Raw genomic sequence first — 12,851 nt, forward strand, 5'->3', positions numbered from 1 at the left:
AAAAAGACACTAAGATATACAGTTTACAGCTACAGCAGTTACAGTAGACTATAGAAAGGGTATATATGAATTATATGAAGGATACATATGAAAATGCTAAGATAACAGTATCCTGTTTACCTGTCTACATATGTATAACTGCAGAGACAATCATCCACACATGGTCAGAAGTTAGCAATAGAAATGCAATAAAAACCTTACATGAATAACTCAGGCTTGGATTCCAGAAAATGTGATTTCCTTTACCTTGAACAATAATTTTAACTGAATGTGATCAGCATAATGACGAGTGAATAACACCGTCACATCAGCTTTTAACATTCAAATGAGTTTGGAATGCAGGCAGATTTATGATCTTTGTTGTCTTCCCTGTGAAGGAAAGAAGGGACTTCATGTGTTTTGTGTCAGGGCTTTTGCAGACAGAGATTCACACTGAAGCATTAATTACAACCCATTTGATGTTTTAAGCCATTTAACAAACAGTCAATCCAAGTTGAGGTCTGATTCCTTCAACTGGAGAACAGACCTTATCCCCGTCCAGGTGTCCCTCCATGCCCCTATTGTAAATCCGTCTGAAATGTTAAAAGCTGTTCTTTTTTAGAAGTGAGAACAACACATGACCTTAACGACTCTGTAAGAACACTTCCACACAGACTTTAAAAGCCTGCAACTCCCCGCCAGTTAGGTGGAACTGAAGAAGCCTCTTGGATGAGAGGTGACGTCTGGTTGCCTATGATGTAGCACTTACATCATTACAGTAATTACAGTACTTTGATAATGCAGTTGGATCATACTGTATGATAAGGGTTAGGTTACTTTTCGGCCTTGCTAGCAGCATGGCTATACGGATCCCAGAGACTGAGACCTGTTGACTTCCATTAACTTTGACTTAAATAGTCAATATATAACATATTCATAGTTCTCAAATAATCCATCCGAAAAGACTTCTATAGTCCCACAGAAGGGTTCACATTTTACACATAAAGTGAAATGTGTCAACAACTATTGTATATATTGCTGTGACATTCATGTCCCCCATAGGATGATAATTTTGCTTGATTGTTCATCTAGCACCATCATTAGGTTATCCTTTTAGTTTAGTTCTGTGTTTTTAGTGTTAATCAGGTTTTCTAATTTAGATTTAAATTTAATTTGTTTTTGTATGTAAAGCTACGTCATTGATTAAGGTTTTTAAGTTTTTTCCTGCAACAACAGAGGCATAGAATACTTGTAATGTCCTTTAAAAGGCAACAAGTAACACCGTATTTTGTTTTAATTGATTGTTTAGCAGCAAAGGATTGACACAAAGATTTGTGACATTAAAAGGACAACCAGAAGACCCATAGAAATGAAAATAAACTTTATCTGACAGGCAGCAGCATGTGGCCGGTGATTTCCGGTCAGATGACAGCAAGCTTATTAGGAATTTATCGCTGTAAAGGATCCAGATTGCACCTCGCTGCTAATTAGGTTTCAGCAGCACAATACAGCATCTCTTCTTTGACTTTGAAAGACCTTGAGACTCAGATAACCTTCTGCTTTGATCAAAGGCTGCCTATTTGCAGTAGTTCCACCTCTTTATTTGGAGTCTGATCTCTGGCAAGCATGCGCACTTGAGAATCCAATGGCAGTGGGTCAAATAGTTTCTGATCATGCTCTTTCTGTATAATCTGTCCTATTCTTACTGTTTATTTAGAAGTGAGCCTGTGTGTTTTTGCGCACACTGATTAGATGTTTTATTGTCTACAAAAAATGTTAAAGCAGGATTCACTTAATGCAGGATATAGCCTTGGATAGTAAGGTCAAGTTTAAGCCGGCTGTGGTTTTTGGGGAGAATTTAGGAAAGGAAAATAAGTTAAAGCCACCAGATATTCAGAGCGCTGAATATGCAGTAGTCCTCTAAGAACGTATGTGCTCCAAAATGCTGTTTGCCCAAGAAAATGAACAAAAGTACAATCTTGCCATTCCAAGCAAGACTGTTTATTACTTGGTATTGGCCCAAATCAGGTCTTTTTTTCTGTAAACCCAGATAACCTGTGAAGACCTTTATTCATGACTTTGCGTCCACTGCAGTACCTTAAATCTCAGTACAGTGATGAAAATACAGTATGAGTAATACGGCGTCAGAGAGAGAAACTGGGCAACTTTTCTTGTAAACACTGGAAGAAGAATTACTACCAATAAATGTAAGTTCGTCACACCAGCTAATGAACATTTATTTACCATACTGGAGAGTTGCCCTATACTTGCTGACGCTGATGTCAGGATTTCACAAAACTTGGCTAACTTAACAAGCCAGCAAAAATGTTTTACAGTTACTAGCCATTACATGGAGCCACAATTATTGTGCATTATTTCCTGGTCTTCATCTGAAAGAGCAGTCATATTGACTTCCTGGTATGTTAAATCTAACATTAACATTACCTTGTGTTAGGTCTGCTCTATGGAGTGGATGTGTAGACCGGAAGCTTTTGCAGAAATGCTGTAGCATTGCTGTTGTACTATTTTGGTTGGCTATTTTGATTTAACTTTAGACAGACTGTAGAGTGTTTCAGCTTTAAAATGATTAAAACTTTTGACACTAAATTCATCCACTAATTTAATGTGGCCTGTCTCTAACCTTCGCCCATAGCTATTTTTTTTTTATCTTTTCCTCCATTTTGCACTCCACGTCATGAAATGTATTTCTTCTGTCCAAAGTGAATGTGCGTTGTGTGTCAGTAATAATCTTCTGTGCAAACTGTGCATAGGTATATAAATAAAATGAAGATGTTCAGTCGTTGATTCTTTTTGGTGCCACTAATGCAAAATGGCAGGTGCTATTCTTGTAGTTTTCATTAACAATGAAAGTTATAAAAAAGCATAAAACAACAACATAATGTTTAATTAATTTATTGAAATGATGTCAAATAATGTCAGTGGTGCTGTCGGGTACAACAGTGAAGTCAGTCACTTAAATCTTACCCATCATCATAAATTGTGAAAGATTGCAAGCTGTGATTGGTAATCTAATTTTACCGCCGTAAAGGGAAAAAGTTGAATGAACTGTTAAATATAATGTTGCCCTCTGATGTTTGTCTTTTTGCATATTTGCATTGTTCATTTCCTTTAACACGACCCAACGTATTTAACTTTTTAATGATTACAATGTGTTTGATATTTGGATATATAAATAAACATCTGTGACATTCAAGCCCTTGCCCAATGAGTTCACACAGCACTGATTAAGCCTAGGTCCACCAGATAAATTAACTTTAATGGGTGAGCTAGCAAGTAGGCCACAGTAGCTAGGAGTTTTTTGGAGCCAATGACATCATAAGTACATTGACAGTGTTTGTGTAATTCCTCTCACAGCCAGAAAGGGGACCATTAAGTTCTGATCTGCAGGCTTAAGTGCTGAAAAAATATTTATATGCACATCTTACCTTGACATCAGTGTTTATTAATGATTGTGAATGCAAAAGCAGGTGAGGAAGTAATTGTGGCTGTTGGTTTCCATCACAGGTGCGTACTCTGGCTAGGACGGATGAAGCTCGGGGCCTTCTGTGGCTGATGGAGGAGGAGGCTGTTCAGCCTGGGGGCTCAGAGGAAACCATGCTGGAGAGACTCTTCAATTACTACGGCTCTGCACAGGGAGAAAACAAAGGTGAGAACTCAACCTGTCACTGCCTGCTAAAGCAATGAACAGAAGCTCTGTGGAGGTCACAGGAACAACATGCAGCACTGTTTATACTCCTGACATAGATTTTAATATTTCCTTTGTGGATGCAGGAGCTAATCTGCTGCTGCGAGGAGAGAAGCCCCACCTATTCCTGCTGGGCCACAGCCACGGGACAGATTGGGTGGAGTACAATGCTCAGGGATGGCTGAGCCATGCCAAACACAACCCTGCTGCCCAGAATGCTGCCACACTGCTGCAGGACTCCCAGAAGTAATACTACTCACAGCTTACACACATACACAATATCCAGTTTATTAGAACTAAATCTGTGGTGATTAGGCATCAGTGCTGCAGTGTTTTCCACAGAATCAGACTTTAATTGTGGCGGTGGCTGTCCAGCTGGGGTGCCATAGAGGGTGCGCCGACCGAGTCGCCTAACTTCTGGTTTAGTGCAGAGCTAACTTGGATGGGGATAAAATATAATTGGGCGGCTCTTCTAGATTCACAAGTTTATTGGACCAAATTGCTCAAATTCTGGTAGTAACACGAGTAATTTCACTGGGGTTTTGAGGCTTTAATGACCATTTTTCAGATGCGTCTTTCACAATGTTAGCTTTTGGGAAAAAGTCCCCAGTGCATCACATGACGATGTAATTACACAGCTTGGCTATGACAAAAACTGTCTTCAAGCACACCTGTCACACAACTGTCTTTAACCACACAGGTGGTTAAAATTCGCTTTGCATCTGGACCCCATTCTCTGCGGTACAAAGCTAAGCGTCTGGGCTGGAGAGGCTCTCTGCTTCTCCAAACTGAGGCTGCGCTGATCAGTGATTATGGTGGGGAACAGATCGAATATAGATATGTACTTTATATGACCCCACTTCAAAAAACACAAACTATCCCTTTAACTTGCTCTGCCGCCACTCCCCATGGGCTCCTGTAATTCATAGGTGTCTCCGCCCTCCCCCTGATTTACTTTCCACAGAGAAACAAACACAACAACATGCAGCAAGCAAAGAGTTTGTTCCTAAAAAGGCACTGTCTCGTTAGTAGCTTGGTTCTGTAGCATCAGACCTCGAACAAACCGCCGTCCGCTGCAAAGTTTGTTGAAAGGCTGTTGTTACTGAAGGCAGCGATTTATTTTAGCATTTCAAACAGACACATGCATCACAGTGGGACACTTGTTGTTCACTACTAGAAGACACACAAACAAACACCTGCTAAAAAGGCTTTTGCAAAATAAAGTATTCAATAAAAGTTATGCTCACACTTTATCAATCCCAATATGGAAACTGATCTGTTTTTGTAAAAACATTCAGTCTGACATGGTAATTTTTACAAAAGCATTTTATCAAAATGGGACACATTCTTTTAAAGTGAGTTTGAAGGTGCACTGTTTTAAATGGCAGGGCAGTTTTGTTTACAATAGAAGCATTAAAATAAAAGCAACGCTTTTAATAATTTCTTTGTCATTTGAAGTTTGTTTTCAAGAAGGAAAAAAATCTATTCAAATCGTAAATCGAGTTTGGTGTGAAAAAATCTGAGACTCAATTTTTAGGCCATATCGCCCAGCCCTAAGGCCAGTACTTATCATTTAAACAACAGAATCCCAAGAATTACTGTACTTATTATGTTCATATGCACATTTTTAGAATATCCGTGTCTTATTGCATACAGCAGCTAATCTAAACCAAATTCAGACCTCTGGTACGAGATCCACAGTTTCAGAGCAGCACTGTGCACAGTGATCCAAATGATGCAGGGAGCAGCCGTTAGCATAGGGGTCTCCAAACAATGGAATATGCCACTAATACAGTCAACTTGGCTCCCTGTATATTGTAGTATCAATCACTTGCTGATGGCAGCAAGCAATCCATTCTTCTTCTGCTGCCATAGGAAGAACATCAGTGGGCTGTTTATGGGCCGGGCCAGCGGGGCCACAGTGTTGTCAGGCTCCATTGCTGGACTGGAGGGTAGCTCCCAGCTTGCTCTGCGACGAGCCACCAGCATGAGGAAAACCTTCACTACAGGCGTGGCTGCTGTCAAGAAGAAGAGCCTTTGCATCCAGGTCAAACTTCAAGTGGTAAGTAGAGGAAACAGCAACACATTCTCACACCCAACTTGTCAAATGTGGCAGCTTGGTCAATGGCTTAAAGTTTCAAACTACTATGCTATACCTACCAATCCAGCTGGACAGGGACTGCTACTCAATGAGGCTGAAGGCTATGTAATGGGATTTTGAGCAATGATTTGAGCAATAACTTTGTCAATTTTCATGATGCAGGATCTCAGTCACAACACAGAAAACAGTATCTGTGAGAACACATTTTTTTGGATTCACAATTGGAAACAACAAAGAAATCACAGATATACACATTGTGAGGTGTTATTCCAATTCCTGGTATTGATGACACCTAAATTTAAACTAAACTATTCAAAGCTCAGGATATATTTTCAGTGTTTTAATACACTGGGACTCCTTTTGAAAACAAAACAAAAAACCCAACCAATGCCATTGTGTGTGAATTGGTCACAAAAAGGACACAAACCTCGGTCTCAAGAGGGGAAGTCCTGTGAAAGGTTTTACCTGAGTGCCCCAGCCACCCTGAGTCTGGCCCTGTGTTTCTCTCTTTATACTGCTGTACTTGAGGGGCGCTTCAAGAAGTGACGCTAGAGGGGTATTTACAATATCAAGGTAGAAAGGTAAGGGCCAGTGAGAACAGGCTGTAGCAAGTACCGTAATTAAAACATTGTGTTTCATTCCTAAAAAAAATCCTAACCAGTTTTGAATTAATTTATATTACGTAAGATATTATCAACAACTGTAGTCACTGCCACCAAATTGCTGCTTTGTGCAAGTTAAAAGTTACCTCAGAAATGCAGCTTGCATGGGCAGCAAGAATACCTTGATTTTTAATGTATCCTTTCTTTTAGAACTTGAAAGTGAGCATTGGTGCAAGTCTAATGGCTACACCACTCTTCAGACTGTTAGCTTACCCAGTTCACAACTGGGTCTCAACACCTCAACAGTCATCCTAGAGGAAGATGAAATTTTGGATAGTGATACAGTACTGTACTGTACAAACTGTATGTTTAATGCTGTCTAACATTTAAGAACTAAATGAATAATGTTTGAGTTATATTGAGTTCTAGCACTGAAGAGGTTTTGTATCCACTGCGGATATTTTAATTGACTATAACAGTCTCTGCTCACCCATAGTCCACCCACATATGACCTACTCAATTCCTAAGAATACCTCCTCTCACAATATTGTTGTTGAGTACAATTTTCATTGATTAGCATCTTCCTTACTCTTCTTGTTATGATGAACTAAAGTAATTGACAACATCTGTGTGGTTGTGTTGTTATTTCACGTATCTTTATTCAAAACAAAAAACACTTTTCAAAAGCAGTCACAAGGTGGCGGTATAAAACCTTCTTAACACTGCGTCAAATTACTGTTTTTACAACAGGTTGTGCAGAGACAGAAAAAATGTCGAGTTGCTTCATGCAGCTACTGTAGTTTGCAAGAAGATTGCTATTTTTCCATCCAGCACAAACGGCCACAACGTAAAGAAAATTTCATGATTAAATTACAAAAAGACACAGTGACTTTTTGATGTTGTTTTATCAATGATATCTGATATCCTAGTCATTCTCTTTCTGTTTTCAGGATGCATTGATTGACATGGTGCGTCGCTCCAGGGTTCACTTTGTCCACTGCCTACTGCCCAAAGCAGAGGCAGTGGGTGGAGGATGTGAGCCCCGTGTGACGCATGGAGAGAGCCCAGACTCGGGCCTTATGACTTTGGATGTTGGCCTCCTGAGAGCCCAGCTCCGAGGATCCAAACTGCTGGATGCTCTACGTATCTACAGGCAAGGTAATAAAGTCACAGTCGCTTTTATTTTCTGTTGAATTCAAGTGTATTTGAGAAGAACCTGTATGGGTGTGCAAAAAAAGAAAACAAAAATGCTGTTAAAGATATTTCTTTGTCTCCTATGCCATCATAGTTTTTAATTCCATTGCTTGTCACTCTGAGGAATATATGTTGTAAATATATATACAGTATATGTTCTGGAGGCACACATAATGCACTGGCCCAAGAGAATGTTTTTTGGCTCACGCTGTATTTTTGATCCTTGAACTCCTCATCTACATATTACTCCAAAATATATATTATATATATTTTGGTGCAATTTTTCTTGCCCATGTGACCACATTCTGAAGTTCTAGTTGTATTATATATACATATGCATATATATAAACACATGCGCACACACACACACACACACACACACACACACACACACACTGCTGTCAGTATAATTATATCCTAAAGCTTGAGAAACACATGTAACCTTGTGCATTTCCAACTCTCAAACTTTCACAAATTTGTTGTTTTTTCACAAAATGTTTTTTTGTTTTGAAGTATTTTGAAGTCTTTCTTTTTCTGTAGTTCTTGTGAAAATAACAGCCTTGGACAGTCCTTAAACCTTTGTTTGGCATATTTGTGCTCTTCTCTCTGTTCTGCTGCCTCCCTGGCTCCAGGATACCCAGACCACATGGTATTTTCTGAGTTCCGCAGGCGCTTTGATGTCCTGACACCTCATCTGACCAAGAAGCATGGCCGCCACTACATTGTAACAGATGAGAAGAGGGTGAGTGTTTGACGAGGTCAGCCTGATACTCATGACTGCTGAAATGATAGTTACTATTTTTTTCCCACTTCTATTGTATTCTGCATAATAATTATGGTATTTTAAAATGCATTACTGACAGGGATGATTGTTGTACTAAGTAGACTCCAGACTATGGAGAAGCTTCATTCCCCACGCTTAAATTCCTCAATTCATCATCAGCATTCTCTAAAACAGATGTAGCACAAAGGACTCAAACAAACACTTGTGTTTAAGTTTGTCTCTTTAAAGTGTGTTTAAGTGTTTAAGCTTGTTACATGGGTTTGAAAGGATTACGCTGTCTTTAATTTATTTTACAGACAACAAATCTCATGAAAATGCCATAACCAGCAAATGTGCTTGTCTGTCCCTCAAACCTGTATGTGGCTCTCAGCACCAACCCTATTGGTTTCTATTAAAGACATAAATGTTTAGTAAGTACTACACAGCTTACAAATGTATAGTTTTATTATTTTGACTGTTTTTTCAAAGGGCCACTGAGGTGCTTCACAAACTTACTCAAACTGGAAGGAATAGTTGGGTACTGTTTTAGCCGTCGATTAATTTGGTACTCTAGTGAACATTTGTAGCAGGTTGACAGTGTATGTGGGATTGAGTTATGTGTTCATGGTGATGAAAGCACACCAGTACAAGGTGTGACATACTGATTCAATTATTAAAGGGATTCTGGATAACAATGGAGATCTATGGCATGGAGGAAGAAGATTTAGCAAGCTTGGGATCGTCTCTCTAGCTGTATGGTTGTGTTAGCTTGTTGTTGTAGCGACAAGCTAGGAACGGTCGCTACTTTCAAGAAGAACTGCTAAGAACCCAGTTCTAAACTCCAATGGGGTGCAATGTAAAGCTCTTATTTTGAAGACAAATTCGTCGTCAACTGTTCACAGCCCAATCTTCGAGCTTCACGTCACGTCACATGTTTACGCCTTCCTCTGAGGTGGCTTTTGGAAAAGGAGGAGTATTATGCCTCTGTTTTAGAAAGCCGATCACAGCAGCTATCACATATCACCTAGCCAAAGATACGGCCCCTGTACAACATGAGGTATTAAAGGATGCCCTAATTTTTTTTTTTTACTTTTGTAAAAATCATTTCTCATCCAATGATAGAACTTGGTACAAAACAAAAAAAACAATGAGGCTGAAGGTGGGGCGTCAGGGATATTTAGGTTTGTTGTGAAATCCGATATTCCAGGGTATAATCGGCCGTTTTTGACTATTTTTGATTTTGCCATTATATTTCACCTTAAAAACTGTTTACTTGGTGTCATTATTTTCAGCACAACCTCACATGTGTGACTGTACAGTTATTTTTTTATTTTGACATACTGTATTAACACAATGGACCTAAAATCACAAAAAAAACATAAAATCCGAGTAGAAAAAGTTAGATTTTTTTACTGTGAAGACCACAAATATGTTTAACAAACCATTTTTACTTGTAATGCAAATATAAATTGTTGTTTGCTAAATTTGTGCATACATTTTAAACATTTACGAAGTTATATGTAACTGTTTACATTTAAATGCAGGCAATGCTCAGGTCTGCCTGTGCTCCTTCCAGCTGAATAAAGAGCTGCACTGCCTGCTCCACTTTCAGCTTCTCCTCATTGTTCTGACTCATTAAACAAAAAACCGACTCCACTACACACTACACCAAACACTACATAACACACTAACTACACACTCCAAACACGCTAAATGTCACAAATCTCTCGACTCTCAATATCGCTGTCTGTACACTGACCATCGTTCGGCCTGTCAATCATCCGCCTAGGTCCCTCCCATAACTTCATGTTCCTCAACAACCAAAGTTGCTGCTTGGACACTTTCGTGACAAAAGCCTGTTTTTACCGTTTCTTCTGCACCAGACACAAAGCAAACGTGATGGCAATGTTCGCGAAAAAGCGTGGCGGACATTATTTACCGTAGGTCCGGTCCGTCGCCTCGGGGTGTGGGCCGTGTAGCTAGCGGCTATACATACATCATAATCGCAAATTAATCGCAATTTTTTTGGCACATTTCTTTCCGTTCTAAATTTACCTTAATGTGTTTTGTTCATGTTCTTAATACTTTTGACAACATAAGAAAGGGCAAATATGCTTGCTTTATGAAAATGTTTATTCGACACTTTAAATCATGCACTTCAAATAAAAGGCTCAAAAAATATCCCCTCACCCTAAATGGGATCAAAACATGGTGATGTCTGCTTTGGCGAAGGGGGGCGGTGGGCTCTCTGCATCTGCCATGTGTTTGGCTTGCAAATGATATTTGAGACTCAACGTACTTCAGTGGTAACTCTTTTCATGTCGACAGTAGGTGCAGATAACTTTTGTCCTATGGACCAAACCATCTGGCAGTGTTTTGAAAGGGAATTTGCGGTTTCTAAGTCCTTTCTCCATTTCCTTTCACTTTCGTTTTTCAGTCCACCGTGTCATTGGATCACCCTGCTTCTTCTTCTTCTATTTTTTGTTCTTAATAGTTGTTGCTTGTATAATATATGTTGTATATCTGGAGTGTGTAACAAAAATAACTTCCCCCTGGGATTATTAAAGTATTTCTGATTCTGATTTCTGATAAATCTGCTGGATCAGGGGCGCCGTTTAGCTCAGTTGGTAGCGCATGCATCCCATGTGCTTAGGCTCTGCAGCGGACCCGGGTTCGACTCCCTTTGCTGCGTGTCACTCCCCCTCTCTCTCCCCTATTTCCTGTCATATCTTTAGCTGATCTATCAATAAAGCCATAAAAAAGGCCAAAAAAAATACTTTAAATTTTTTTTTATAAATAAATAAAAATCTGCTGGATCAACAATATAAATAAAGTAACTTGAACCATCAATTTTGGTCGTTATAGAAAGTTGTGTTATACAAATGTGTATGGCCTCTTCACTTCTCCTGAGTGATTCTGATTGATAATGACTGATGCCTCTTTTGTGACTTGATTTGAACAAGTCAGTAAAGTAGTTAAAGGTCCTAAGAAATCCACCAATTGTCAGACCAAATGCTGTTTTGAGGTGGCAGTTTTGTTATTTTTGACTTGATGTTTTTGTTCAGCTCTAAAGCCAGTGTACCACAGTCTACAACATTGTTTTAAAGACCTTCTTACAAAGCATGTAGATCACTGTAACTCTCCAGGGATATGACAATAATATGCAATGGATCATCAGGCACTGCGGGAGGGGACAATGACTGGAATGTTGTCTGATGTGGTGGATTGCCTCTGCTGTTAGCCTGGTTGGTCTGAAAAGCTCTTGGCGCTTACACCATCTGGCTACTGACATCATAGCTACATCGCACTATGAGGGGAACTGACAGAACTGGGTTGTCAGCAGCAGAAAGACAGGGCTTTTTGTTTGGCATTAAATACAAAATCTCAGGCTCAGCAAACCAATATTCTCTCTTTGTCACGTTCTCTTTCGGTAAAAACCAGTTCTTTCAGATTATACATCCTTCTCGGTCTTAAACCGCCTTCCTTTATCCATCTTGCTTCCTTTCTTTCTTCTCTGTTCATTTCCATCTACCAACAGAACTTCAATGTTCTCTTTAAATATTCGTCATTAAAAAGACACATGCACTCAGTTAACTAAATTTCACAGAGAAAACAAGATGGAGAATAAACACCTAGCAGCCCATCAGAGAGTGTTTTCGATTAGAATTGCTGCTTGCACTTTTAATGTAGATATGTATTTTCCTCCGGTAGCCCCACCTTCCCTCGTGAAGGCTAATCACACCTTTGTGCAAAGCTGCTATATACTGCCTGAACAGAATGCAGAGAAGACATTTATCATATGCTCAGGGATGCTCCTAAACTGTTCTGCCTCCTATACAAAAGGAATGAAAAGATAATGAGACAAGAAAAAAAAGAGCGGAAAGAGACAAGAAAATGGGAGGGGAGAGGGAGAGAGGGGAGCAAAGAAAGAGCTCTTTCTACTGCCGGTAATTAATCAGTACAGTAGCCGTATGCTGCCAGCCTGCCCGATCATAATTAATTACACACAAGAGCGGTCTTGGAACAGGGAGAGGACAGCAAAGCGAGGAGAGCAGAAGAGGAGGTGGAATAGAGGGAATCTGTTCACTGAATCTCCAGACGTTACAGTTTCAGCACTCCACCAATTCTTTTGGCTGGCAAATAGCTGGAATTTTTCAGAAGCTACTCCAGTAATTTACTCTTGTACTTCCATATAGTTAAAGTACTAGCAAGAGACAGAATCATCAATATGCTACAATAATGCAACAGTGGCCAGAGAAATCTTCACTTTTTACTCCACAACTCCACTACATTTCAGATAATGTAACTCAATAGTATTAGAACCTCCCTGCCCAGTAAACAGCAATTTCTTTCAAAAATCTTCACCTCAGGCATGCTTTGTGTAGTTCCTCCTAAAGCCTTACCACAGCAACAAACTAACTGACCCCTGTAACTGTCTCCACGTCATCAACTTCTGAACGTATGCAAACTTTTTTGGCTCAAAAAAACTGACGTTATTCTACTTGA

The 12,851-nt window shown here is 39.5% G+C and overlaps 1 protein-coding gene across 1 annotated transcript in view; it reads left to right on the forward strand.

Moving 5' to 3' along the window:
- Positions 1–12,851, forward strand: part of LOC115596666 (unconventional myosin-XVIIIa) — a 142,714-nt gene that overhangs the window by 65,332 nt on the left and 64,531 nt on the right. Inside the window, exons 16-20 of the mRNA XM_030441942.1 lie at positions 3,505–3,646; positions 3,772–3,931; positions 5,561–5,747; positions 7,339–7,546; positions 8,215–8,324. Of these exons, the coding sequence (XP_030297802.1) occupies positions 3,505–3,646; positions 3,772–3,931; positions 5,561–5,747; positions 7,339–7,546; positions 8,215–8,324 (807 nt within the window). The remainder of the gene's footprint in view (positions 1–3,504; positions 3,647–3,771; positions 3,932–5,560; positions 5,748–7,338; positions 7,547–8,214; positions 8,325–12,851) is intronic.

Source organism: Sparus aurata, chromosome 2 (assembly GCF_900880675.1).
Source record: "Sparus aurata chromosome 2, fSpaAur1.1, whole genome shotgun sequence".
Classification (NCBI taxonomy): Eukaryota; Metazoa; Chordata; class Actinopteri; order Spariformes; family Sparidae; genus Sparus; species Sparus aurata.